Source organism: Indicator indicator, chromosome 4 (assembly GCF_027791375.1).
Source record: "Indicator indicator isolate 239-I01 chromosome 4, UM_Iind_1.1, whole genome shotgun sequence".
NCBI classification, from domain to species: domain Eukaryota; kingdom Metazoa; phylum Chordata; class Aves; order Piciformes; family Indicatoridae; genus Indicator; species Indicator indicator.
In genome coordinates, this window is record NC_072013.1 from 13,409,009 (window position 1) to 13,434,470 (window position 25,462).

The 25,462-nt window shown below is 51.4% G+C and overlaps 1 protein-coding gene across 3 annotated transcripts in view; it reads right to left on the minus strand.

Moving 5' to 3' along the window:
- Nucleotides 1-25,462, minus strand: part of PAMR1 (peptidase domain containing associated with muscle regeneration 1) — a 68,262-nt gene that overhangs the window by 25,270 nt on the left and 17,530 nt on the right. For 2 of the 3 annotated variants that reach the window (XM_054400411.1, XM_054400412.1), the window contains 3 exons: nt 21,528-21,642; nt 14,343-14,560; nt 8,195-8,302 (listed from right to left, as the gene is read on the minus strand). In XM_054400411.1, the coding sequence (XP_054256386.1) occupies nt 8,195-8,302; nt 14,343-14,560; nt 21,528-21,642 (441 nt within the window). The remainder of the gene's footprint in view (nt 1-8,194; nt 8,303-14,342; nt 14,561-21,527; nt 21,643-25,462) is intronic. The other variant, XM_054400413.1, reaches the window with a different exon arrangement.

Here is a 25,462-nt window from a genome sequence, read left to right on the forward strand (position 1 = left end):
AAGTGTTGAGATGAGAGAGTAGGGAAAAAGAAAATTAAGGGAACTAAGGAGGAGGAGAGTACTAAGGAAGCAGCAGGGCAATTTGGTTGGTTGTGAAACGCAGTTCCTGAGCTTGTGAAGAAACTAAAGAGGGGTATGGGAGCCATAAGAAAGAGCAAGTGGGATAGTGGCTGGCTGTTTATGTCATCACTCCTACCTCCTGGGGCCATTCTGCCCTGGCAGTGGTGTGTTCCAGCTTCAAACAATGTGTAGGACACTGAAATTGTGCCCATGAGAACAGTAACGGGGAGCCTGCGAGGGAGCTTGCTCAGGGATGTGTCAGTGACAAACCCTCCTGGAGGAACAAAGCCTTGGAATGAACTTTGAGGGGGAAGAGAATGAAAGAGCCAGCACTGAAAGGTGCTTTGTGATTCTAGCATACCTGCAGAGCGGTTTTAAGGCTGCCCCAAAGCACTGCAAGCAGTCTGTGTGCTGGCACCCCAGAAGATATCGACAGCAATCTGTGGTCTTCAGAGAGAACAAGGAGCGGACAGAGGCAAGACTCCAAACCTAGCATCTGCTCCAAGCCCTTCTCTCGATTCTTCTAGCTCCAAAGACCCCAAAAGCTATGTCTCCTGCCCCTCAGCTGGGAGGCAGACAACACCTCCAGGAGCAGCTTCTGACAAGAGGTGTGGTGAAGCCCCAAGTGTGGCAGGGATGTGTGCTGGGGGTTTGGCCTCTGTGTGCAGCTGTTCTGTACTGAAGAGCTGATTTCTGCCACACTGCAGAGCAGACCTGTCAGGAAGACAGTGACTGAGTGATGAAACAACAGGGCAGTTTTCTCTGACCCAAGGAGGTGGTGGAGTCACCATCCCTGGAGGTGTTCAAGAGGGGATTGGACGTGGCACTTGGTGCCATGGTTTAGATAGTCATGAGGTTTAGGGTGACAGGTTGGACTCAATGATCTTTGAGGTCTCTTCCAGCCTTCTTGATTCTATGATTCTATTCTATGATCATCCTCATAGCCCTTCTCTGGACTTCTATATTTGACATAGGAGTTTTGTGCATATGTTTTGGATTAATGGAGTTTTTGTATTTTAATATTAAAATGTTTATTGCATTAGTATAAAAATAACCTTACATTCATAAAGTCATAGAAGCATAGAATTATAGAACAGTTTGGGTAGGAAGTGACCTGTAAACAGCATGGCAAGAATACCTGGGCCCAACCTGTCCTCCAGCAACACTGACATATAGAATCATAGAATTATCAAGAATCATAGAATTGTCAGGGTTGGAAGGGACCTCAAGGATCAGCCAGGTCCAACCCCCCTGCCATGGCCAGGGACACCTCACACTACAGCAGGTTGCTCACAGCCACATCCAGCCTGGCTGCAAAAACCTCCAGGGATGAGGCTTCCACCACCTCCCTGGGCAATCTGTTCCAGTCTCTCACCACCCTCATGGGGAAGAATTTCTTCCTAACATCCAGTCTGAATCTCCCCATTTCTAGTTTTGCTCCATCCCCCCAAGTCCTATCACTCCCTGACACCCTCAGAAGTCCCTCCCCAGCTTTCTTGGAGCCCCCTTCAGATCCTGGAAGGCCACAAGAAGGTCTCCTGGGAGCCTTCTCTTCTCCATACTGAACAACCCCAACTCTCTCAGTCTGTCTCCAGAGCAGAGCAGCTCCAGCCCTCTGCTCATCCTCGTGGCCCTTCTCTGGACACCCATCGTTCCACACTGCAAGGAGATTCTGCAAGGAGAATCCTGTGGATGGTTTTGTCTCCAAGGCCTGGTAGCAGACTGGGTGAAAAGCTCAGGATGGTTTTGGGGTGGGGCAAGTGGAGATTCCCTATGAATCAATTCATGTGGTTTAGAAACACACCTCTTTTCCTGGGTCAGGGCTGTTCTGGGATGGATGACAAGAACAGAGATACAGCTTCTGATTTATTTAGCTGATAGCAATGCCTGAGGCTGTGCTGTGGGGAGGATACCATGAGGGGGTTACAGCCTTTCATTTCCTGAGAAACTGGAGGCAGGATTGGAGGTGGGGTCTCAGCAGAGCACAGTCAAGGGGCAGAATCCCTTCTTTTACCCTGCTGGCCACACTCCTCTGGCTGCAGCCAGGCACGCAGCTGCCTTCTGGGCTGCATGAGGGCACTGCTGGCTCCTGAGTTGCTGCTCAGCAACCAACACCCCAAGTGTCTTTCTTCAGAGCTGCTCTCAACCCACTCTGCCCCCAGCCTGAAACCTGTTTACTGAGAGTCTTCTGGCAAAGGTGGAACAAAGTCCAAACGTTCCCTTAGAAGACTGCAGGCCATGCCCATGGTCAGGTAACAAAACCACGTTTAATGTCCAGAGCCTTTGCCCAGTGCTTCACCCTAGCCTCTGCTGGGATTGAAACTCTGCCTTGCCTGACAGCTGGGCTCATTTCTCCCATAGCAGAGCAAGGCAGGGGGGGCAGTGTCTGAAAAGGAGACTGGATGAGGCACTTAGTGCCATGGTCTAGTTGATTGCTTAGGGCTGGGTGATAGGTTGGACTAGATGATCTTGGAGGTCTCTTCCAACCTGGTTGATTCTATGATTCTATGATTCTATGATTCTATGATTCTATGATTCTATGATTCTATGAAATATGCCACTCAGTCTGCTGAGGATGAGGGCATCCTGAAGAACCAGCCCAGGCCACAGCTCTGGAGGACCGAGAAGGATGGACAGGGATTAGACCTGCAGTGGGGCAGGGCCTTAAAGCTATATTCAGAGGCCCCCTGGAACAGGGTAAGGGCAGCCCTAGAAACATCAAAGGCTGCAACAAGGAGTTGTATTATAGAGCTTAGCCTGTTGGGTTGGATCCTTCATTAGGATGCAGAACAAACCTCCTCTTCTTGGCAGGCAGGAGCGAGGAAGAGGATCAGAATGGCCCTGGGATCTGCGCCCTGAGCTCCCCATTCAGCCCAGTTCCTCCTGCTCCCGCAGCAGCTCCGCTTCGCCGCCTTTGTTCCAAAGAGAGGTAACAGGAAGCCGCAGGGCAGGAGGAGGTTAAGGGCCCTGCTCTGCAGCCAGCCAGCCCTGGGAGGACTCAGGGGTCAGAACACCCTGTCCTAGCAGGAGGACAAGCAGAGGGGGAGAGCGTTTGCCATGGGGCACCAGCAGTACTGTCTCGCTACAGCTGCATCTTCAGCAGGCAAAGCCAGCGCTGAGCCTCTGGCAAAGACCCTTCAGAGCAGGAGGTGAAGAAGCAGCTGTCAGCCTCTGCAGAGTCACTCAGGCTGTGATACTTGAGTGGATGCTTTTTAGCATGCAGAGAGCTGGGATGAGCCCACTCAGTTTGGTACTTTGTCCCTAAGGTGCATCTCCTGAAGGAGTTGCTGCTCTGTGGCAGGCTTTCACAGGCTACAAGAACAGGATGAGCTGGACTTGTTGGTTTGGGGTTCTTTAATGCCTCCAAGAAGGACATTGAGGGGATGAAGCGTGCCTAGAGAAGGGCAGTGAAGCTGGGGAAGGGTCTGGAGAACAGGGCTGGTGAGGAGCAGCTGAGGCACCTGGGGCTGTTTATTCTGGAGGAGGCTGAGGGGGAACCTTCTAGTTCTTTACAATTCCCTGAAAGGAGGTTGGAGCCAGGCTGGGGTTGGTCTCTTGTCCCTAGTAACAAATGATAAGAGGAAAAGAAAAGGCCTCAAGTTGCACCAGGAGAGGTTTAGGTTGGATTTTAGGAAAAACTTCTTCACTGAAAGGGTTCTTAAGCATTGGCATAGGCTGCACAGGGAGGTGGTTGAATCCCCATCCCTGGAGGTGTTTCAACAAGGTGTAGATGTGGTCCTGAGGGACATGGGTTAGCAGTGGACTTGCTAGTGTTGTGTTAATGGTTGGAGTCATGACCATAGAAGTCTTTCCCAGCCTAAATGATGATTCTGTGACTGTCAGCATGACCAAGGGCTTACTGGCAGGGGCATGCAGGTACACTGGAAATTCAGTTTACGACAAGAAGGAAGCCCAAGTATTGAAAAATAGGAATTGGTTACCTACTGCAGCACCATCACAGAGCATGCTTGCTTGTAAGAAGGGATTTGTTGCTGGTCTGTAGCATCTACCTTCACTGTGTTCCAGTGCAGATGTTGTAGAGATGTGGATTTGATGGGTGGGTTGTCCAGTGGATAAGGAATTGGTTGGATGATGGCAAACAGAGGATAGTGGTCAATGGTTCAGTGTCCAGGTGGAGATGGGTGACAAGTGGTGACCCTCAAGGCTCTTCAATGTCTTCATCAGTGACACAGAGAGTGGGATTGAGGCACGCTCAGCAAGTCTGCAGATGACACCAAGCTGGGTGCTGTGGTTGCTAAGTCTGAAGGACAGGATGGGTGCAGCCAGAGGCACCTGGACAGGCTGGAGAGGTGGCTGAAGAGAAACTCATGAGGTTCAACAAGGCAAAGTGCAAGGTCCTGCACCTAGGTTGGGGCAATCCTAGAGATCAGTCCAGGCTGGGGGATGATGAGAATGAGAGCAGCCCTGCAGAGAAGGACTTGGGGTGCTGGTGGGGGAGAAGCTGGACAGGAGCCAGCAGTGGCTGGCAGCCTGGGCTGCATCCAAAGCAGCATGACCAGAGATGGGGAGAGAGGATTCTGCCCCACAGCTCTGCTCTGCTGAGACCTCACCTGCAGTGCTGTGTCCAGCTCTGGAGCCCTCCACACAGCAAGGACATGGACCTGATGGAGAGGCTCCAGAGGAGGCCACCAAGATGATCAGGGGGCTGGAGCAGCTCTGCTGTGAGGACAGGCTGAGGGAGCTGGGGGTGTTCAGCCTGGAGAAGAGGAGGCTCTAGGGAGACCTAAGAGCAGCCTGCAAGGGGGGCTCCAAGAAGTCTGCAGAGGGACTGTTTGCAAAGGCCTGCAGGGACAGGACCAGGGGCAATGGTTTGAAATGAGAGCAGAGCAGATTTAGATTGGATGTGAGGAACAAGTTCTGCACCAGAAGGGTGCTGGAACACTGCAACAGGTTGCCCAGGGAGGTGGTTGAGGCCCCATCCCTGGAGATGCTCAAAGCGAGGCTGGAGAAGGCTGTGAGCAACCTGCTGTAGTGGAGGATGTCCCTGCTGGCTGCAGGGGGGTTGGACTGGATGACCTTTGGAGGTCCCTTCCAACCCAAACCATTGTATCATTCTATGGTTAGCCCCTCAGTTTGCAAAGCAAAAGACCATTTCCAAGCTGCCATCCCAGAGGACAAACCAGACTGCTCATTACAAGCAACCTGTGCCTTTAATTATTTTATTAGTGTTGCAGATTGTAACTGACAGAGCAATGAAGATTTAATCTTACTCCAGGAAAGCAGCTTGACCAGTGCTGCTCATCCTGGTAAATACATGGAATTTAGTGTAATAGCAGAAAAAAATAGGCTCCTTGTGGTTTATCTGATTGTGGTGCTTTCCATAATTCCAACAGTGATTCCCACATCTTTAATCTGAGTAAGAGACAAAAAAGACAAAGCTGCAATGGGTTGGTGAGGGACTTGGAAGATCTCTGATTCTGTCATGAAATGTCCATTGCTGAAGTTCTGTAATTCACCCTCAACTCACTCCATAATGATATAATCCCACAGCCTCCCTCTGGCCCTTGGATTTCTTTAACCCCTTCCTATCTTTCTGAGGACCTTCTGCTGCAGCACCTCAAATCTTCTACATGCACTTTCCATTAAGGGGGGCTCCATTTCTTCCCTTCCTTACATCTGTTTTTCATCCCTTGATTTTCATGGGATGGCACCTGACTTGCTCCAAGAAAACCAGACTGAGAGAATCAGCCACAGAATGCCCACAGCTGTAGTCAGTACTCCCTAAATTATGATTTGATGATTTCTTTCTGCGGAAAGAAATGGATTTCCCTTGCTTCCACCTCCCAGGGCAGCCCTGGTGCTGCAGACAGAGGGATTCTGAGCATGCCACAATCTCCTTGTTGTAGCATTTAACCTGAAATGCTGCTCAAGAAATCACACCACCAACTTTTAAAGAGTTACTGCCATAGATATTATTTTTTCCCCCAGGTCTTCCTTTTGCTCTTAAAAATAATTCAAAATTTTTTTCTACTTCTTTCTCCCCATACACTGGAAAATACTTAGGATACGCTTTGGCAAAACTGAAGGAAAAATCTTAAAGGAAAAGCTTCTTTCGAGCCAGGGGGAACAGAGATTTGCCATGGTGCTTTCCCACATACAAGAGACAAGAGCCAGCCTTTCCCTGTGCTATGGAAGGCAGCAACATAGGTGCTGGAAAAAGCATTTTCTAAGGTCAGCAAACTGCAAGCCCACAGCCACAAGCATCAGGAGGCATTTTATCCCCTCTAAAGTGTTCTTTCACAAACCAAACTACAGGATGCCTGTCAAGTTAAAAATCTCACTGTGCAGCTTTTGAAGTGTCTCCTCCCTTCTATCCTGGTGCCACAGACACCCTGCATGCTTTACACTAAGACAGGAGTTTCATCCTAATCTTTTGTGCCTGTCTCCTCTGTTGGTTGCTCTGCCTGCTGCATGCATGAAGTTTCTACACTGGAGCCACAAAAGCAAACTAGGAAAAGAATGTGAGCTTCATTTCTTGCCTGGACTGTAGTGCAGAGCCTGCCAAAGCTAGGGCTGAGGCTTGCTGGAAATGCAATTCATTTGAAATTGAAGGTTGGGTTTGAAGCAGACAGAAACCTTTTTTAACTCTCTCCTAATCTCACTGAGCAGCTGCAGAGAGCTCAGGAGTTCCCAGTGCCTAAATAACTGCCAGGAAAGAGGGGGTTAGCAGAAGAGTCAGCCACACCAGTCCTGGAGGGCTGGAACCCTCAGTGTTCAGCAGCCCTTGCCCTGTAGAAACCATACCAGGAATCTGTGAAGTGTGGCAGAATGTGGCATGCAGAACCCAAACCTTCTCAGCCTTACAGAGAATGTCAAACTACCTCTGGTCTGCTGGGAGAAAAGTCAAGTCTGAGGAGCTGCTTCTGAATCTGGAGGTATCACAAGGGCTTTTATCTCACTGTGATGCCTGCAAGGAGGTACTGTCACTGTGGTTTAACCCACTCCTGACACAGGCACGTGCAGGGAAAAGATTCTGAAGCAGTGAGCTGGTGTAGGTTGAGGTTGGCTGCTCCTGACAGAGAACTGAACACTCTGGAAGCTGGCAAGGCACTGTGTGCCTTGTGGCCAGAGTGATGCCACAGCAAGTCATGCTTCTGGCTTGGGCCATATATGATCCCAAGTGGACTTGACTAGCATCACTGAAATCCTCCAGGGGCAGCTGAAGCTTTAGCTCAGTGACTTTAAATGCTGCACAAAGCTCCTTTCAGCTAGCAGAGATGACACAGCCTTTATCATAGCATACAGTGCACAACTCTTACCCCTTCTTGCTCTTTCAAGGCCTGTTAGATAAAGACATCTGCTCAAGCATGAAGAACTAAATCAGTAGAACAGACAACTGATCTGAACTCATTTGAACTCAGATACTTTACAATTCACTCAGCAGGACAGAACCAGATGTAGTGGGGTATGCACAGAATCTATTCTTTTTCATCTCCTTTGATCCCAGGTCTCTGTCACCCACGGTGCCAGAGCCCTACCTTTCAGGTGGCTGTGAAGGAAGAGAACCTTCCTAGGACTGTGTCAAGCGGAGGGGGCCAGGCTCTTTTGGGTGGTGCATAGTAATAAGCCAAGGAACAAGAGGTTCAAACTTGAACAGAGAAGATTTCACCTGCTTCTCTACAGTGAGGGTGATGGAGCCCTGGAGCAAGCTGCCCAGAGAGGTTGTGGAGTCTCCTTCTCTGGAGACTTTCCAACCCCACCTGGATGCATTCCTGTGCAGACTACCCTGGGTGCTCCTGCTCTGGCAGTCCTGCTGGACTGGATGATCTCTGGAGGTCCCTTCCAACCTCTGATATCCTGTGATACTGTGATACTGTGACTGCCTCTGCCCAGAGCTCAGCTGGGGGGTGTTCTAAGCCACAGAGTGGAACACAGCAGGCAGGCTTATCTCTGTCTGATGAGGCCAGACCATCACCAGATTACTGGCATGCTGTTTCCCAGCCCCAACTCTGCTCTACAAGGCTCTTGAATGGAACTACTGAGTGGAAATCTACACGTCCCAGAGTGGGCCCCATGAAGCAGAATGTGCTCTCTGGCACCATGCCTGACCTAAGTTACACATCAATGCCCCTGATGGGAAGTGCCAGCCCCTGCACAGGGGGCCTGTACTCACAGCTCTCACAGCGGTTCCCGGTGAAGCCAGCCAGGCAGGCACATCTGTAGGCACCACTTTTGTCCAGGATGCATGTCCCATCATGGAGGCATGGAGATGAGGAACAGGCTAGAAGACAAAAGCAAGAACATCCATGGGGGCTCTTGTAGGCTGGGAGGCCTGTCTGGCTTTCCTCACCACAGCTGTGTTTCACAGCACACCTTCTGGATAAGAGCGAGGAGAAGAGAAGGCTGAGAGGAGACCTCAGCAATGCCTGCAAATCTCTGCAGGGTGGCTGTCAGGAGGATGGAGCCAGGCTCTTTTCTGTGGTGCCCAGGGACAGGACAGGGGGCAATGAATGTAAACTCAATCACAGGAAATTCCACCTCAACATGAGGGAAAGCTTCTTTGCTGTGAGGGTGCTGGAGCCCTGGAGCAGGCTGCCCAGAGAGGTTGTGGAGTCTCTTTCTCTGGAGACTTTCTAAACCCACCTGGATGTGTTCCTGAGTGACTTGCCCTGGGTGCTCCTGTTCTGGCAGGGGGGTTGGATTGGATGATCTCTGGAGATGCCTCCCAACCCCTATAAGTCTATGGTTCTAAGACACAGTAAAGGGCCTAATGCATGCCCAAAAGCCTTCTGCTCTTCTTGCTTACTGGAGAGGGGATCTTACAGGGCTGGGCAGTTCTTTTCCCCACATTCCTCACTCACTCTTAACATTTCCCTTTAACTGAGTCAAGTGGTGAGTAAGGTTTGTGGAAGAAAAACAATTTGCAGCAAGCTCCAACAGTGTTTAGAGATTCACCTAAACTAAAGCAGCTTAACATCAATTTATCATAGAATCATAGATTCAGTCAGGGTTGGAAGAGACCTCAAGGGTCAGCCAGTCCCAACCCCCTGCCATGGCCAGGGACACCTCACACTACAGCAGGTTGCTCACAGCCACATCCAGCCCAGCTGCAAAAACCTCCAGGGATGAGGCTTCCACCACCTCCCTGGGCAACCTCTGCCAGTCTCTCACCACCCTCATGGGAAAGAACTTCTTCCTCACTTCCAGCCTGAATCTCCCCACTTCCAGCTTTATTCCATTCCCCCCAGTCCTATCACTACCTGATATCCTAAAAAGTCCCTCCCCAGCTTTCTTGCAGACCCCCTTCACATATTCAGATATTATCTTCTTGCCATTCACCCCAGAGCTTAGGATAAGTTCTGGGACCCACGGTTCTGGTGGGGGTTTTTTGAGCCTCAGACCCTGTCATCACACATGTGCTCTCTCATCACAGACTTTGACAGTTGCTTTGCCCCTGAGGAGCACTTCTTTGGTGTGGAAGAGCTTAAGGAAGCTCTGACTGGCCATGCTGACCCCAAGCCTGCCAGAGAAGCCTTTGCACACCACAAATCTAGCAGTGATGCAGATCAACCTGTCCAAACGAGGATGAGTGACTACCAGAATGTGCAGTGGTGCCACTGAACACCAGCAGATTCCAGCGTGCACTAAGCCAGGCTTCTTTTGTGTGCCTGCTCTCTGGGCAGATGAGCAGCTAGAGCAGCACTGATCCACAAAAACACAGATGAAGAAAGCAGTTCCACTTGGATTATTTTCCAGACTGAGTGTGAGTTTTAGCAATCAGAAAGCAAACCTAAAATCTCTAGATTTAGAACCAGTTTTTAAGTATCTCCAACACCAGGGATCTCAAGATCTAGTGCCCTGCTTCAACTCTGTCTTAACAGAACAAGACTCTGCAGCAAAGTTCACATCTTGATCCACAGCAGTTCAGTTTCATAGAATCATAGAATCATAGAATGGTTTGGGTTGGAAGGGACCTCCAAAGGGCATCTAGTCCAACCCCCCTGCAGTCAGCAGGGACATCCTCCACTAAAGCAGGTTGTCCAGGGAGTTGTTAAGCCTGACCTTGAATATCTCCAGGCATGGGGCCTCAACTCCCTCCCTGGGCAACCTGTTGAAGTGTTCCAGCACCCTCCTGGTACAGAACTTGTTGCTCACATCCAATCTAAATCTGCTCTGCTCTCATTTGGGGAGATTCAGGCTGGAAGTGAGGAAGAAGTTCTTCACCATGAGAATGGTGAAAGCCTGGAATGGGTTGTCCAGGGAGGTGGTTGGGGCCCCATCCCTGGAGGTGTTTAAGGCCAGGCTGGATATGGCTCTGGCCAGCCTGATCTAGTGTGAGGTGTCCCTGCCCATGGCAGGGGGGTTGGAACTGGATGATCCTTGTGGTCCCTTCCAACCCTGACTGATTCTATGATTCTATGATTTCAAACCTTTGTCCCTGGTCCTGTCCCTGCAGGCCTTTGCAAACAGTCCCTCTGCAGCCTTCTTGTAGCTCCCTTTGGGTACCAGAAAGTCACTATTAGGCCTGCCTGGAACCTTCTCTTCTCCAGGCTGAACAGCCCCAGCTCCCTCAACCTGTCCTCATGGCAGAGGTGCTCCAGCTCAGACTGACTACAAAAACATACTCTTAAAGAACAATCCAAGTATGCTTGGTGACTTCCAGATTCAATTTGGAAATGGGACTTGCTAGCAGGGTCTGCATTCCAATTCCTTTGCAGAGCAGCTTTGTCCTTCTACACTAAACAGCCCAAATACTTTGAGATGAATCTTTGCCAGCAGCCATTGAGCGTTTGCAAGCATAACAAACCTTCCCTGGGGCACCTGTGCTGAGGTTGTCTACTGCTGTACTTAAAGCATTCCCTCTGCTGCAGTCCAGAGTGACAGAGAGCAGAATCCTCAGTCTTTCCTGCAAAGACTTTGCTTCATCTTATATCCAGATGGCAAGAGGCAAGAATTATATAGCTGCCACACAGGGATTTCTCTGGAGTTTTCAGGGGGGGGCTGAAACAGCAATTCATACATGGTTGGGCAATGAATGACTTCATTGAGGACTGAGGCCTGACTAAGGACAGGAATTCCTTTGTTACAGGGAATAAATATGTGGCAATTGTACTGTATCCAGCTTCCAGCTGACATCAAATCTCACCAAGGGAGGGAAGGAGCAGCAGAAGAACCTGTACAGGCTGACATGTTGCAGTTGATGGTTTGAAGCCAGGGCACTTTCAGCTTTGTCTCCTGATTCTGTGACAGTGAGCATGGCCAAGGGAAGGAGAATGAGTGCCAGACACTCCCTGAAAAGGCCTGGTGCTCAGGAGCACTAAATACTTCTCTTTTTGAGGGGAGTGGTGATTTCCTGGCTCCAGTCAAACCACATGGGACAGCACTGCCAAAGGCTGTGTCAAAGATCACTGGCTTGGGGGTACACAAAGGAAAGTGCTGCTGAAAGCAGCAGCAGGCTTTCATCTAACTAGATCCAGAAGACATCTCCGAGAGACCCTCCCCATCTGGCCACCCATCTGAAGTCTGCTGGGGGAAATCTACTCACTCATGCCAATTACTGGGTGCCACTTGACCCTGGGAATGGGATGGGAAGTAGGACCTGCTTCCAGAGTAGGCAGTGCAGCAAGCTGTGTGGTGCTGTCCTTTGGTAAGTCCAGGTGCAGTGGCCTCCCCTAGAGGGGCTCTGCAGCTTATTTTGTAGCAACAGAACCTTCCAGGCAGTCAAACCAACAACGCCTGTGCAGTCAGGGCCCCTGCCTCAGCAAGCTGAGAATTATCAGCCAGCACATGGCTCAGAGGAAGGGAAGACAGAAAGGGAAGGAACTCGACTCTGACAGCACAAGACAATTCTTCAGCCTTCTCCATCATACCACTATGGTGCTGGGGACATCAGATCACCTCTGTGGCCTGGTCCACATCCTGTAAGCAGCAGCTGCTGCTGCTCCTGTCACCTGCAGCACAAGGAGTTGCTCTAGCAAGATCTCTGCAGCCAGTTCCAAGGATCTCAGCTTTTCCACAGTGCTGTGCACAGAAGGAAATTTCAGGAGCAATGCCTAAGCTTGCAGTGTGCTGCCAGAGCTTTCAGTGCTGTGCTGCCCCTGCTTTTCATTCTGTGCTGCTCCATGCACGCTGTATTCTCCCCCTAAACTGTCCTGCTGGCCAGGTTAATGCTCCACATAAAAAGACACTGGGAGTGTTTTAAAAGCTTTTCACACGGGGCCAGAACAGCCTCATAATGAAGTGCACAATAAGAGCTCCTCACAAACCCTAAGAAGCCCTCTGCAACGTGCTCTGTGTGGATTACCACACTCGCAGCCACCCAGCCTCAGAATAATTACGGCTGAAAATGGGGCGGAAATAAAGCGCCGAGCAGCTTTTGAATACCAAGTGCTCCCTGCTGGGCAGGGGAAGCAGGCCGGCTGCAGCTCCCAGCAGATGGAGAACCTTAGCTCCCGGAGTGTAGGCAGCCCTTACGCAACGCAGCCCCCACCGCAGCCACTGCTTCTCTATCGCCTCTCCTGCTGCCAGCCCGGCCCAGCCGTCCGTAGCTAACTGCTCTGCCGTGCTACTAACAGGTAGGAAGGGTTACACCTGGAGGCTCTGCACCCAACGCTTCACAGCTGGCAGGGTGCTGGTCACACACACACACACACCCCACCGATCATTGCTAACAGCTCTGTGTCTTTGCAGAAGGGTTATAGAAACTACCTGAGCTTCCCCAGGGCCAAGTGCCAGGTCCTGCACTTGGGGCACAACAACCCCAAGCAAGGCTCCAGGCTTGGGGCAATGTGGCTGGAAAGCTGCTGGCAGAAAGGGACCTGGGGGTGCTAAGGGCCAAGCAGCTGAAGAGGAGCCAGCAGTGTGTCCAGGTGGCCAAGAAAGCCAAAGGCATCCTGGCTGGGATCAGCAATGCTGTGTGCAGCAGGAGCAGGGAGGGGATTGTCCCCTGGGACTCAGCTCTGGGGAGGCCACACCTGGAGTGTTGTGTCCAGTTTGGGGCAGCTCAATCCAAGAGAGATGTGGAGGTGCTGGAGCCAGGGCAGAGGAGGGCAAGGAAGCTGGGAAGGGCCTGGAGAAGAAATCTGATGGAGAGTGACTGAAGGAGCTGGGGATGGTTAGCATGAAAAAGAGGAGGCTGAGGAGAGACCTCATGGCTGACTACAACAACCTGAAAGGAGGTTGTGGAGAGGTTGGTGCTGGTCTCTTCTCACAGGTAGTGATAGAACAAGAGGAAATGGCCTCAAACTACGACTGGGTAGGTTTAGACTGGACAGTAGGAAAAAAAAATCACAGAGTGGTCAGGGATTGGAATGTGCTGCCCAGGGAGGTGGTGGAGTCACCAACCCTGGAGGTGTTTCAAGGTGGTTTGGATGTGGTGCTTGGGGATATGGTTTAGGGGTGACCCTTGTACAGTAAGGTTCTGGGTTGGACTTGGTGATCCTGAGGGTCTTTTCCAACCTGAATGTTTCTGTGATTCTGTGATATCCTAAGCCAGATACACCCAGGATGATGCCAAGAGATGGGGGTCAGCAAGGTGTAGGGAAGGCAGGTGATGAAGGTGAGTTAGGATCCTGCAGAATTTACCTACAGCAAAGCTGCAGGCTCTGCTCAGCCTGCTGTGCTGAACTGTGGGCAGATCTGACCAAAATTTGTTACACAGCTAAACAAGGAAGATCCAGGAGAAGTGTAGAGCCTGCTACCAACGCAAGGGCAAAATGAGGAGCCAGCTACACCTCCAGGGTTGTTTTGCAGCCAGAAAGGAAGGATGGGAAGCAGTGTGGGGGACTCAAGCACTGAGTACTACCAAACCCAAAATAATTCTGGAGCCCTGCTTCTGTCATTCATAACACTGAGTTCATCACAGAATGAGAAATGCCACTGTTCTTTGTACAGCCCTTGGTTTTTAAGCCCTAATTGTGATACATGAGGCAACCCAAGAGTCACATCAGGGCATTTTCACTCAGCTGATGATGAGGCTTTGCACGAAGGGAGTGACCCTGCTCCTGCAGGCAGCGTGGAGCAACCCCACGATCACAGACACACCCCGCCCCTTCCTCCCTTTTTCCTTCTGTGCTCTCAGGCAGAAAAGCCTCACGCAGCAGCAGCTTTCCTCTGCTGCCTGGTGTGCCTGCTCCTCACGCAGGCAGAAGGAATTCAGCCCTCACACTCCTCGTGCCACCCGGCAGCTTTCCAATCTCCCCTGTGCTGCCTTGCTGTAGGCTGTTGCTGGCAGCGCGGCGTGGAAGCTTTTAATGAAGCGAACCAGGGAGGGAGACGAAGCGACAGGGAGTTCAGGAGAACCCGCTGGGGGCTTGCTTTACCTGTGATTTCTTCAAAGACAGCATGGAATCCATCAAAGTTCTTGGATCCATCAGACTGGAAGAGGACGTGGAGGGCAGAGCCGGTGCTTCGGATGGGCGGCGGCCTCTCGTTGCCACAGAACTTCTTGATGATTCTGCTGTCCAGGTTGTCCCCGTCACGCACCTCCACATAGTCATACTGGCACATGTAGTCAAACTCCAGGCTCAGCATGGAGAACCTAGGGGAACAGGGACAGGGAGACAGGCTGCACGCTCCCCTCCGTGCACACTGACTGGATTTGTTCAGGTGTTTGGTTGTGTTAGTGCCTCCCCTCCACCCGGGGAAGCGACAACTCCCTAATCACACAAAGTCCTCCTCACTTCATCTCATATTTTGCAGTGTGATCCCTGGAAGCCAGCTCAGCTCTACACAGCTGCTCCAGGAGAACATTTAAGTGGAAGAACAGTGAAGGCTAGGTTGAAGTCATGCAGTCTGTTCATGTGCATCACATAAAGTGCTAGAAGGTTCACCTAAGGTCAGATGCTGTCTGGGGCACGTTTGGTAAAAGTTCTTCCACTTCCCCTAAATAAAGCTCCAAGTACTAAAAGAAACAGCAGCCAAGATGAAGAAGGCTCAAAAGCTATTTCCATTGTCATGGTCAGAAATCAGCAACCAGGAGTACAAGCAAAGCAGGAGGAACAAAATCACAGAATTAACCAGGTTGGAAAAGACCTCTGAGATCATCAAGTCCAACCTCTCACCCAGCACCATCCAATCAACTCAACCATGGCACTGAGTGCCTCATCCAGTCTCTTTTTAAACACTTCCAGGGAAGGTGACTCCACCACCTCCCTGGGCAGCACATTCCAATGGCCAATCTCTCTTTCTGGAAAGAATTTCTTCCTACCACCCAGCCCAAACCTCCCCTGGTGCAGCTTGAGACTGTGTCCTCTCCTTCTGTCCCTGGTTACCTGGGAGAAGAGCCCAACCCCCACCTGGCTACAACCTCCCTTCAGGTAGTTGTAGAGAGCAATGAGGTCTGCCCTGAGCCTCCTCTTCTCCAGGCTAAACACCCCCAGCTCCCTCAGCCTCTCCTCACAGGGCTGTGCTCCAGACCCCTCCCCAGCTTTGTTGCCCTTCTCACGTTCCAGCATCTCAACATCTTTCTTGAACTGAGGAGCCCAGAACTGGACAGAGGACCTCATTGCTGTTGATCAAGATGTGCAGGGGGAGTGCCCAGAGGCTGGAGCCAGGCTCTGCTGGGTGAAGCCCAATGCCAGCACAAGGGGCACTGGGTGGGAGTTGAGGCAGAGAAAGTTCCATGGAAACAGGAGGAAATTTTTTTTCTCTGTGGGGATGAGGGAAGAGTGGAACAGGCTGCCCAGGGTGGGTTGTGGAGTTTCCCTCTCTGGAGATATTCAAAACCTGCCTGGATGTGTTCCTGTGTGATCTGCTCTAGATGATCCTGCTCTGGCAAGGGGTTGGACTGGATGAGCTTTGGAGGTCCCTTCCAGCCCCTAACATTCTGTGATTCTGTGAGCACTGCTCAGCAGAATGTTTCTCAAATAGAGCCAGCTGTGTGCTCAGCCTGCCCCAGAGCTCCCAGTGCCACTGACAGTCATCTCTGGCATCAGGATGAGTCTCCCACACTGCCTGGTGCAGCGTGGGCTCAGGGACTTGCAAAGACTGCAGTTTTACACCAAAGAGGTGAGACAAGTTTTAGATCCACTGCTGGATCTCTCAGTCTGAAGTGGCAAGGGAGTACTGGAGCCCATTTCCTGCTCTTCCCTTCCTGGGACTCAGGTCTCCTTGCTAAGGGGGCCACATGTTACATGAAATGACCTTTTTTTGACAGCTCCTGAGCTGACTTAAGAGGCCTCTTGACTCAGAGCCCTTTGTTCAGGTTATATGGTTGGGTTTAGAGCATCAGGAGCACACAGAGAAATGAATGAGCAGTCACAGGCAGCTGCACCAGTGCAGCAGGGCCTCCCATTCTTGAAATCATCTGCTGGAATGTGGAATAAGAACAAAATGACATCTGCTTTAAATATGCATTGAAGAGAGATTAATTCAACGTAGCTTTGCATAAAATGCATGAGCTGACTTCTAGTTCTGTCAGGCTTGCCAGAGACATCCTCACAGACATCAGGTTATACACTACATCTCCAAAACACTCTTTAACTGGCAGAACATACCCCAGGGGCCTACCCTGATGGAAGCTACAGAGCCATACAAATTAACCCATTCATCCTCGTCACACTTAGGAGGCTACAGTTTATCCTCACTCAGCCCCCAAAACACTGCCCAGTTCTCTGCACCAGCACCTTTCTGATGGGAATGAAGTGAAGGACAGAAGGGAAGATGTAAGAATTATGATATCTGGGTCTGGTGTGACAGGGAATGCAGCCTGGTCCTGCCCTTTGGCCACAACAACCCCATCAATACTCCAGGCTAGGGGCAGAGCAGCTGGAAACTGCTTGGTGAAAAAGGACCTGGAGAGCTTTGTTGAGAGCAGCTGAACATGAGCCAGGGTGTGCCCAGGTGGCCAAGAAGGCCACCAGCATCCTGGCCAGGATCAGCAGTGGTGTGGCCAAGCAGGACCAGGGCAGGGATTGTCCTCCTGTACTGGGCACTGCTGAGGCCACACCTTGAGTCCTGGGTTCAGTTTTGGGGCCCTCATTCCAAGAAGGACATTGAGGAGCTGGAGCAGGTCCAGAGAAAGGCAACAAAGCTGAGGAAGGGTCTGGAGAACAGGGCTGGTGAGGAACAACAAAGCTGAGGTTGGTCAGCCTGGAGAAAAGAAGGCTAAGGGGAGACCTCATTACTCTCTAAAACTCCCTGAAAGAGGTTGGAGTGAGGTGGGGGTTGGTCTCTTCTCCCAAGTAACAAGTGACAGGATGAGAGGAAATGGCCTCAAGTTGCACCAGGGGAGGTTTAGGTTGGATATGAGAAGAAACTTCTTCACTGCAGGAGTGGTCAGGGATTGGAACAGGCTGCCCAGAGAGGTGGTGGAGTCCTCATTCCTGGAGTTGTTCAAGAAATGTGTGGCCATGGCACATGGGGACATGGTTTAATGGCCATGATGCTGTTGGGTTGATGGCTGGACTGGATGCTCTTGGAGGTCTTTTCCAACCCAAACAATTCCATGATGGCTCTATAGTGGCAGCAGTGTTATTTATAGATGGAAAGATGAGCTCTGTGTGGCAGCATGTTTCTGAACCAAGACTATCAAGAGGTACAGCCAGGGGAGTCACAGAAGGAAGGAGCCATACACATCATGTTGGTTTTAATTGTTTGCTCACTCTGCTTCAAAAGGGTTTGAAACCAGAGTGGAAGATGTGAAAGGCAAAGGGGGTCCTGGCCTGCATTCTGTTTAACTTAGCAGAGACGCAGATACCCTGCACTGATGACATGGGATCCCAGCATTAACATCAGAGCTGGCAGTTCAGGAAACCTGCCAAAGCTTTGAAAAACCTCTTGGCTAGGGCCCAGGAGACAGGACCCTTCACAGAGCACGAGGTCTGCTGCTGTTTAAACCCCAGGTACAGCCAGTGCTGTGATCTCTGTTCCCCCAGCTGTGAAGCAGCTGGGGAAGTGGGCCAGTGCCAACTGCATGAGGTTCAACAAGTCACAGTGCAAGGACACAGAATCACAGAATGGTGGAAGGGACCTCCAGAAATCATCCAGTCCAACCCCCCTGCCAGAGCAGGATCACCTAGAGCAGATCACACAGGAACACAGCCAGGTGGGTTTGGAATATCTCCAAAGAGGGAGACTCCACAACCCCCCTGGGCAGCTTGTTCCACTGTTCCCTCACTTGCACAGTGAAAAACTTTTTCCTCCTGTTTCCATGGAACTTCCTCTGCCTCAACTTCCACCCATTGCCCCTTGTGCTGTCATTGGGCATCCCCCAGCAGAGCCTGGCTCCAGCCTCTGAGCACTTTAACCCTTTAGATCTTTATAAACATGAATGAGGTCACCCCTCAGGCTCCTCCTCTCCAAGCTACAGAGCCCCAGCCTCCTCAGTCTCTCCTCATGAGGAAAATGTTCCACTCCCTTAATCATTTTTGTGCCTCTGCACTGGACTCTTTCAAGCAGTTCCCTGAGGTCCTTCTTGAACTGAGGGGCCCAGAACTGGACAAAAAGTTCCACATGTGGCCTCACAGGGCAGAGTAGAGGGGGAGGAAAACCTCTCTGGACCTCCTAACCACACGCCTTCTGATCCACCCCAGAATGGCATTGGCCTTCTTGGCCACAAGAGCACATTGCTGGCTCATGGTCAGCCTCATGCAGCCCAGAAGGCAGCTGTGTGTTGGGCTGCATCCAGAGGAGTGTGGCCAGCAGGGCAAGAGAGGGGATTCTGCCCCCTGCCATCCTGCAAGTCAGGAGGCACAGGAGAAAGCCTGCAGGGCAAACACAGACCATGAGGACCTCTATCTACCTCCCATAAGGTAATCCTGGAGTATGTTCCGAATCAGCTGAGCTTTTCAAGGTAGACCACCTTTCAAGGTGGCCATTGAGGTGTCTCAGCAGTTAGATCCTGTGGAAAACTGATACACTGCATCTAGAACTTCTCCTTCAGGCCCTTCCTACACAGAAGGGCAGGTACCACTCAGCAGCCCACCAGAGTTTTCCTGCTGGGTCTGCCATCCATGGTGCATCTGCAGAGAAAGGCAGGGATCTCCTCTGTGGGTGCTAACTGCTCGGGGCTGCACACACAGCCAGGGTGGTGCTGAGTCAGCACAACTGCTCACAAAGCAGCTCCTGTCTCCATCCTCTCTCTGCACAGCTCCCGCCTGCTGCCGCTCTGACGGCTCGCAAGGGCAGGGGTGGGGGCTGTGTGGCACAGATGGGGAGCAAAGTGATTTGTCTCTGCTTAGACAGGGCAGGAGAACTCTTAGGAGCACAGATAAATCTTCCTGCGTGCCACACAGCCCCCCTGGGGGTGGCTAGGCAGAGGTGTTCTGATGAATGGTGCTCAGCTGGTGCTGGTGAGTTGTTCTCTCTCTGTTAGGCTGTGATGCAGAGGTGCCCTCAGCCCCAGCCACCCCCAGCAAGGGGTCACAGCACAGCAGATGCAGAGGTGCCCTCAGCCCCAGCCACCCCCAGCAAGAGGTCACAGCACAGCAGAAGCAGCTCCCAGCTTTTAGTCATTTTCTTTAATGCCTCAGCAGAGATGCAGTTATAAATATTTTCCTTTGGCTGGGAGCTTTCCTCAGAGGGGTTGGAGAATGTATTCATGCTGTGGAAGCTGATGAAATCAAGACAATACTTAGCATTCCGTTTTGTATCTGATGACCTGTAGCACTGAATTGCTACGCTCAGCTTCCTAACGTCCAAGAGAACTGAGACTGTTACAGTTTTCATAGGATCCCAGAATGGCTCAGGTTGGAAGGCACCTCAGAGATGATCTCCTCCAACCTCCTGCCATGGGCAGGGACACCTCTCAATTAGACTCAGCTGCTCAAGGCCTCATCCAACCTGGCCTTGAACACCCCCAGAGAGCACAACCTCCCTGGGCAGCCGTTCCAGAGTCTCACTGGCCTCCTCCTGAAGAACTTCCTCAGCTCCAGTCTAACCCTGCTCTCCCTCAGCTTCAAACCATTCCCCCTTGTCCTGTCTCTGGACACCCTCAGGAAAAGACTCTCTGCAGATTTCCTGTAGGATCCCTTCAGGTATTGGCAGGCACTCTAAGGTCCCCCCAGAGTCTACTCTTCTCCAGGCTGAACACCCCCAGCTCCCTCAGCCTGTCCTCAGAGCAGAGGTGCTCCAGCCCTTGGATCATCTTTGTGGCCTCCTCTGGACTCTCTCCACCAGCTCTGTGTCCTTATGCTGGGGACACCAGAACTGGAGACAGGATTGGAGGTGGGGTCTCAGCAGAGCAGAGTCAAGGGACAGAATCCCCTCTTTTACCTTGCTGCCCACACTCCTCTGGCTGCAGCCCAGCACACAGCTGCCTGCTGGGCTGCATGAGGGCACTGCTGGCTCCTGGGGAGCTGCTCAGCAACCAACATCCCCAAGTCTCTTTCTTCAGGGCTGCTCTCAACCCACTCTGCACCCATCTTGGATTTGTGCCTGGGCTTGGCCCAACCCAGCTGCAGGACCTTGCACTGTGACTTGTTGAGCCTCATGCAATTGGCACTGTCCCACTTCTCAAGCCTGTCAAGATCCTTCTGGATGGATCCCTGCCCTCAGGTGAGTCCAGCAGACCACACACTCCTTGCTGAAAACAGCCTTTCCTCCTTCCTTGGACCTTGTGCCTGGTGCCACCTGGCTGCCAGCCTGCTGCCAGCTGTGATGTACCTGCACAGGATCCCTTCCCACACCCACACCCAGCCAAATGTAGGTTCCCCTCTGCAGCCTGGCCAGATGTGGCTGAATGGCAGCACAGCCTGATGGGGTGTCAGCCACTTCTCCCAATTTGGTATCACCAGCAAACTGGCTGAGAGTCCACTATGTCCAACTCATCATTGAAGATACTAAATAACACAGAAACATAATCCCTGACAAGCTTCCTGCTGCCTGTGGGATCTCCCTGCTCCATGCAGTGGAAAATGTCCACTGTCCTCATCTGGGGCTCTTCTGCACTGGACAGAACACCCAGTGGAGAACTGTGAGCGTGAGTCAGCAGTGGGGGTTAACAGGTTTAAGCATCCACAGGTCAGAGGAGCAATGACTTGGCAGGAGAGCTGATCACATCTGGCAGCCATAAGAATTGTAGGAGGAACAGCTGAGGCTGGGAGAGGACAGGGCTGGTAAGAGGAGGGAAAGAAAAATCTGAGAGGGAAAAGATAGGCCATAGGCAGGGCAGGTCCTATGGGCAGCTGTCTCGTGGCATAAGACAACAGATCAAAATGTTCCTACATTCAAAGACTATCTTCATTCAGTCTGGTAGAGAATACTGGGTGCTTTGGTGTCAAGGCCTTGAGGAGACCTCTAGAGAAACAGACTGTGCCCAACATGTGAGAGACTCTTAGTATCCAGCTATCCTAAATGGGAATTGAAGGCACAGCATTGACGATTTTTGCAGTGGGTGCCCGTCACAGGCTAGACCCAGGGGAAAGAGCTGAGGTGCCAAATGCAAAGTGGTGGCAGGACTTTCACTGCCCCGGGCTCCCAGCTATTGGCCCTCACTGATTCTTGGCTATCCACATGCCCCAGTGTTCACCTGCAAGCAGTGCTGGCTGCAAGGCAGTGTGACCTACCTTAATTCAATGTTAAATCCAGCTCGAACGTGAACAGTCCATTCACATCGTGCGTTCAGGGGGTACCCCTCCAGCAGAATGTGCCCTCTAGAAGCCCTAAGAACCTGCCCACACCCTGGGCAGCAAAAGAAGAAAAAAGAAATCTGTGTGAGGGACCTTCAAGAGGCATCTGAAGAAAATTCCTGTAGAAACAAGAGCAGAATGAGAAGGCAAAGTGGCTTAGGAAGGCACAGGCTTGCTTACAAGGCACTGTACAAACCAAGGGGACAGCCATGCCAGGGCTCTCTTAACTGTCCAGGCTAGGAGCACCCCTAGAGAAGTTTTGGTTGTTTGCTTCTCCCTGGTTTGCAGCACAGCCCCATGAAATCATTTCTTACAGCTTTGGCCCCCACCCTTGGTCAGCTCACCCGCCTGGCTGACACTCCAGCACACGGCAGGTTTGATGGAGCTCACGTTGACCTGAGCCATCACTGAAGCCAAGGAAGCTGGTGGGAAGTGCCAGGGGTACAATGAAACCTTGAATCAGCTCATGTGAGAGCAACAATGAGAGCAGGAGCTGCTGCACCCAATATCATCATTTCAGGCCCTTCATGAGGAGACTCTTGAAGGAACAACAGCTGAGGTTGAGGAGGAGATGTCTACTTGTCCTCAGGAATCACCACATCAGCCTTACATAGGATGTTAGGGCTTGGAAGGGACCTTTGAAGATCTTTGAGTCCAACTCCCCTGCCAGAGCAGGACCAGAGAATCCAGCACAGGTCACACAGGAACACATCCAGACAGGGCTTCAAAGGCTCCAGAGAAGGAGACTCCACAACCTCTCTGGGCAGCCTGCTCCAGGGCTCTGGGACCCTGACAGTGAAGAAGTTCCTCCTCATGTTGAGGTGGAACCTCCTGTGCTGCAGTTTCTCTCCATTGCCCCTTGTCCTATCCCAGGGTGCAACTGAGCAGAGCCTGTCCCTGTCCCCTCCCTCTTGACCCCCAGCCCTCAGAGATTTATAAACATTTATTAAATCCCCTCTCAGTCTTCTCTGCAGACTGAACAGCTCCAGGGCTCTCAGCCTCTCCTCCCCAGGCAGTGCTCCAGTCCCTTCAGCATCCTTGGAGCCCTCCCTTGGACTCTCTCCAGCAGATCCCTGTCCCTCCTGAACTGGGGAGCCCAGAACTGGATGCAGTATTCCAGGGGAGGTCTCACCAGGAGTCAATGCCCCCATGCCAATGGAGACATATCCTCATTTCAGCTCCTCCATCACTGACTCAGTATAACACACAGATAATATACAGCCCTCATCCTCTCTCCCAAGTTCCTTCCTCTCCTGCTGGCCCACTCTGCACATGTGGCTCTCAGCTTTTCACCATGCTATGAAACGTGCTTTGGTACCCAGCACCAACAGAAGAAGATGAAGTACCCCAGTTACTTGTGCCCAGCCTGGGAAAGCCATCAGAGGATAATGGCTTGGTCAAACAGCAGCCAAGGTCACACTCAAGGAAGCAGAATCTTTGCATAGGTATCCTGCAACTGTCCCTAGGCAGCTGTCCAGGCATCGTTGTCCTAGTTCCTCACCTTGGATGCCAAACCTTTGCAGCCCAGAGTTCTCTCACCTGCAGTACCCTCTCCCCCTCACCCCAGCTATAAAACATGGCTAATGGTGTCCTCCTCTATGGGAGAAGGAAAGCTGAGCAGTTCATTTTGTGGAGTCTGCTGTGATCTGCAAACACAAGTGGCAGCAAAACCACAGAGTTCAGTCATGGCACACCAAACAGAGCTAACTTCTCAGCTGCTGCTTCCCTGACTCCATCCTTCCACGTGGAACCTTGCACATGGCTCCGTTCCCCGGAAGCCTTCTGCTGCTTTGCTGGAGAATGAGGCTGTATCCATAGGCCAGGAAGTGCAACTGAGTCCAACAGCACCACTCAACAAGGGGGCTCTGCTATGCTCTACACCACAGGCAATAAGGGCAAAGACAAATGACCCAAAAGACCTCCACAGCAACTCTCTTGGCTTGTTTTTACCTCTTTAGTCCAACAGAAAGCCCTGCTCCTGCCATCTGCTTCCAAACTTTTCACCAGTAACAGGGGTTGGACTGGATGACCTTTGGAGGGCCCTTCCAACCCAACCCATTCTATGACTCTATGATAAAATTTCCTGCTGAAATCAATGATGAGTTTTAACACTCGCCTCAGGGCCTTTTTCCTTTGGGAAAAGAGGGTGACAGTCACCTGATCTGGTGAAGCACCAAGCATCTGCAGCTCCCATTGATCTATCTGAGCAACTGGCAATCAGTCCTGCTGCAGCTGGTCTGTGGGGAAACGTGCAAACTGCAGGTCAGTTGCTCCTCTTTCTTCTCAGGAAAGTGTTGCTCCAATGAAACACCCTTTGTTCATTTACCCTCAGTTACCCTTCATTAAGGAGGACCCAAGGAAACCGAAATCCAGCTCCTAAGAGTTCCTCAAGAGTGTTTCATCCTCCTCTGTGGCTTGCTTAGTTCCCTCTGTAAAAGGCAAGGATTGATGGCTGTGCCTGGCAAGCACATTAGGATTCAGTGAGGACAGCAGGATCTGCTGTGGTGCACATGATAATGCTCCTTCCCACAGCAAGAAACAGGACCTTGTGCTGCTGCTGGCTCCTGCCTCAAAAACAACCCGAGACAAAGCTGCTAGAAATCTTCAGATGGTTTGACAGGGAGCTTGGACCACCTCAAAGAAAGTTTCCCTTTCGTCCCAAAGGGCTTTTGAGTTTCTGATGCCTTCAACAAAGGAAAGGCAAAGAACTGGTGCAGAGATGCTGGTATGCACAGCATACTAAACACGTTTTTCTGTTTGCAGGGGTACAGCCTGAACTCTCTGAACACTAGTGCCAAGGAAGTAGGATTGGCCAGCAAAGCAGGTGGTCCAGAGGCTAAAGAAGGGCCTTTCAATGACCACCTCCAAAAGAAGCTTCTCAGATTTGCTATTGCCCTTCTCCACATGAAGCACCTCTGTGATCCCGTCAGATCTGTACTCTTCTATCTCCAGTCCTTCTAGGAGAAGTTAGGCTGACTCCTCAGACCAACAGTTCACTCATCTGTTGATCAAAAGGAGTCTTTTCCTCTTCTCACTCTGAATCTGCAGGAGACCTGGAAAGCTCTCAAAAATAATTTGCATCCCAAACACAACTGCTGGCCAATTCTTCCTCACTTAACAAAAATATAATCCACTTTGGCAGGGTCTCAACATCCTTGTTCCGTTCCTGTTCCTGAAAAAAAGGCAGCTTTCAGGGCCACAGTAAGATTTCCTCTAAGGTTTGCTCCTAACAGAAAAGAAAACAATTCAGGAGACCTCTGAGTTGTAGCCCACAGAGACCCATGGGTCAAGAGAGGGAGAGGTCCTGAGGAGACCTCTGGTAAGAACTCACTACCTGCTGTTCAAGGGCTGCAGTGCTGACGTGGGGCTCCTGCAAAGCCCAAGAGCACTGAAACAGAGCAGAATGAGAGCAGAAACTTTACTGGTATTCACAAACAGGCTGCTGGGGGAAGGCAGCTGTCATTTGCCATGCCTTGACTCCTGGGGTGCAGCAAGAAAAGTGTGGCCAGCAGGGCTAGGGAGGTTCTTCTCCCCCTCTGCTCTGCCCTGCTGAGACCACAGCTGCAATCCTGTGTCCAGTTCTGGGCTCCCCAGTTCAAGAGAGACAGAGACCTGCTGGAGAGAGTCCAAGGGAGGGCCACAAGGATGATTAGGGGACTTTAGTATTTCCCCCATGAAGAGAGACTGAGAGCCCTGGGGCTGTTTAGTCTGGAGAAGACTGAGAGGGGATCTGATCAATGTCTCTCAATATCTGAGGGGTGGGGGTCAAGGGGAGGGGGCCAAGCTCTTTTCAGTGGTGTGCACTAATAAGCCAAGGAACAACAGGTACAAGCTTGAACATAAAAGGTTTCAGCTCAACATGAGGAGAAACT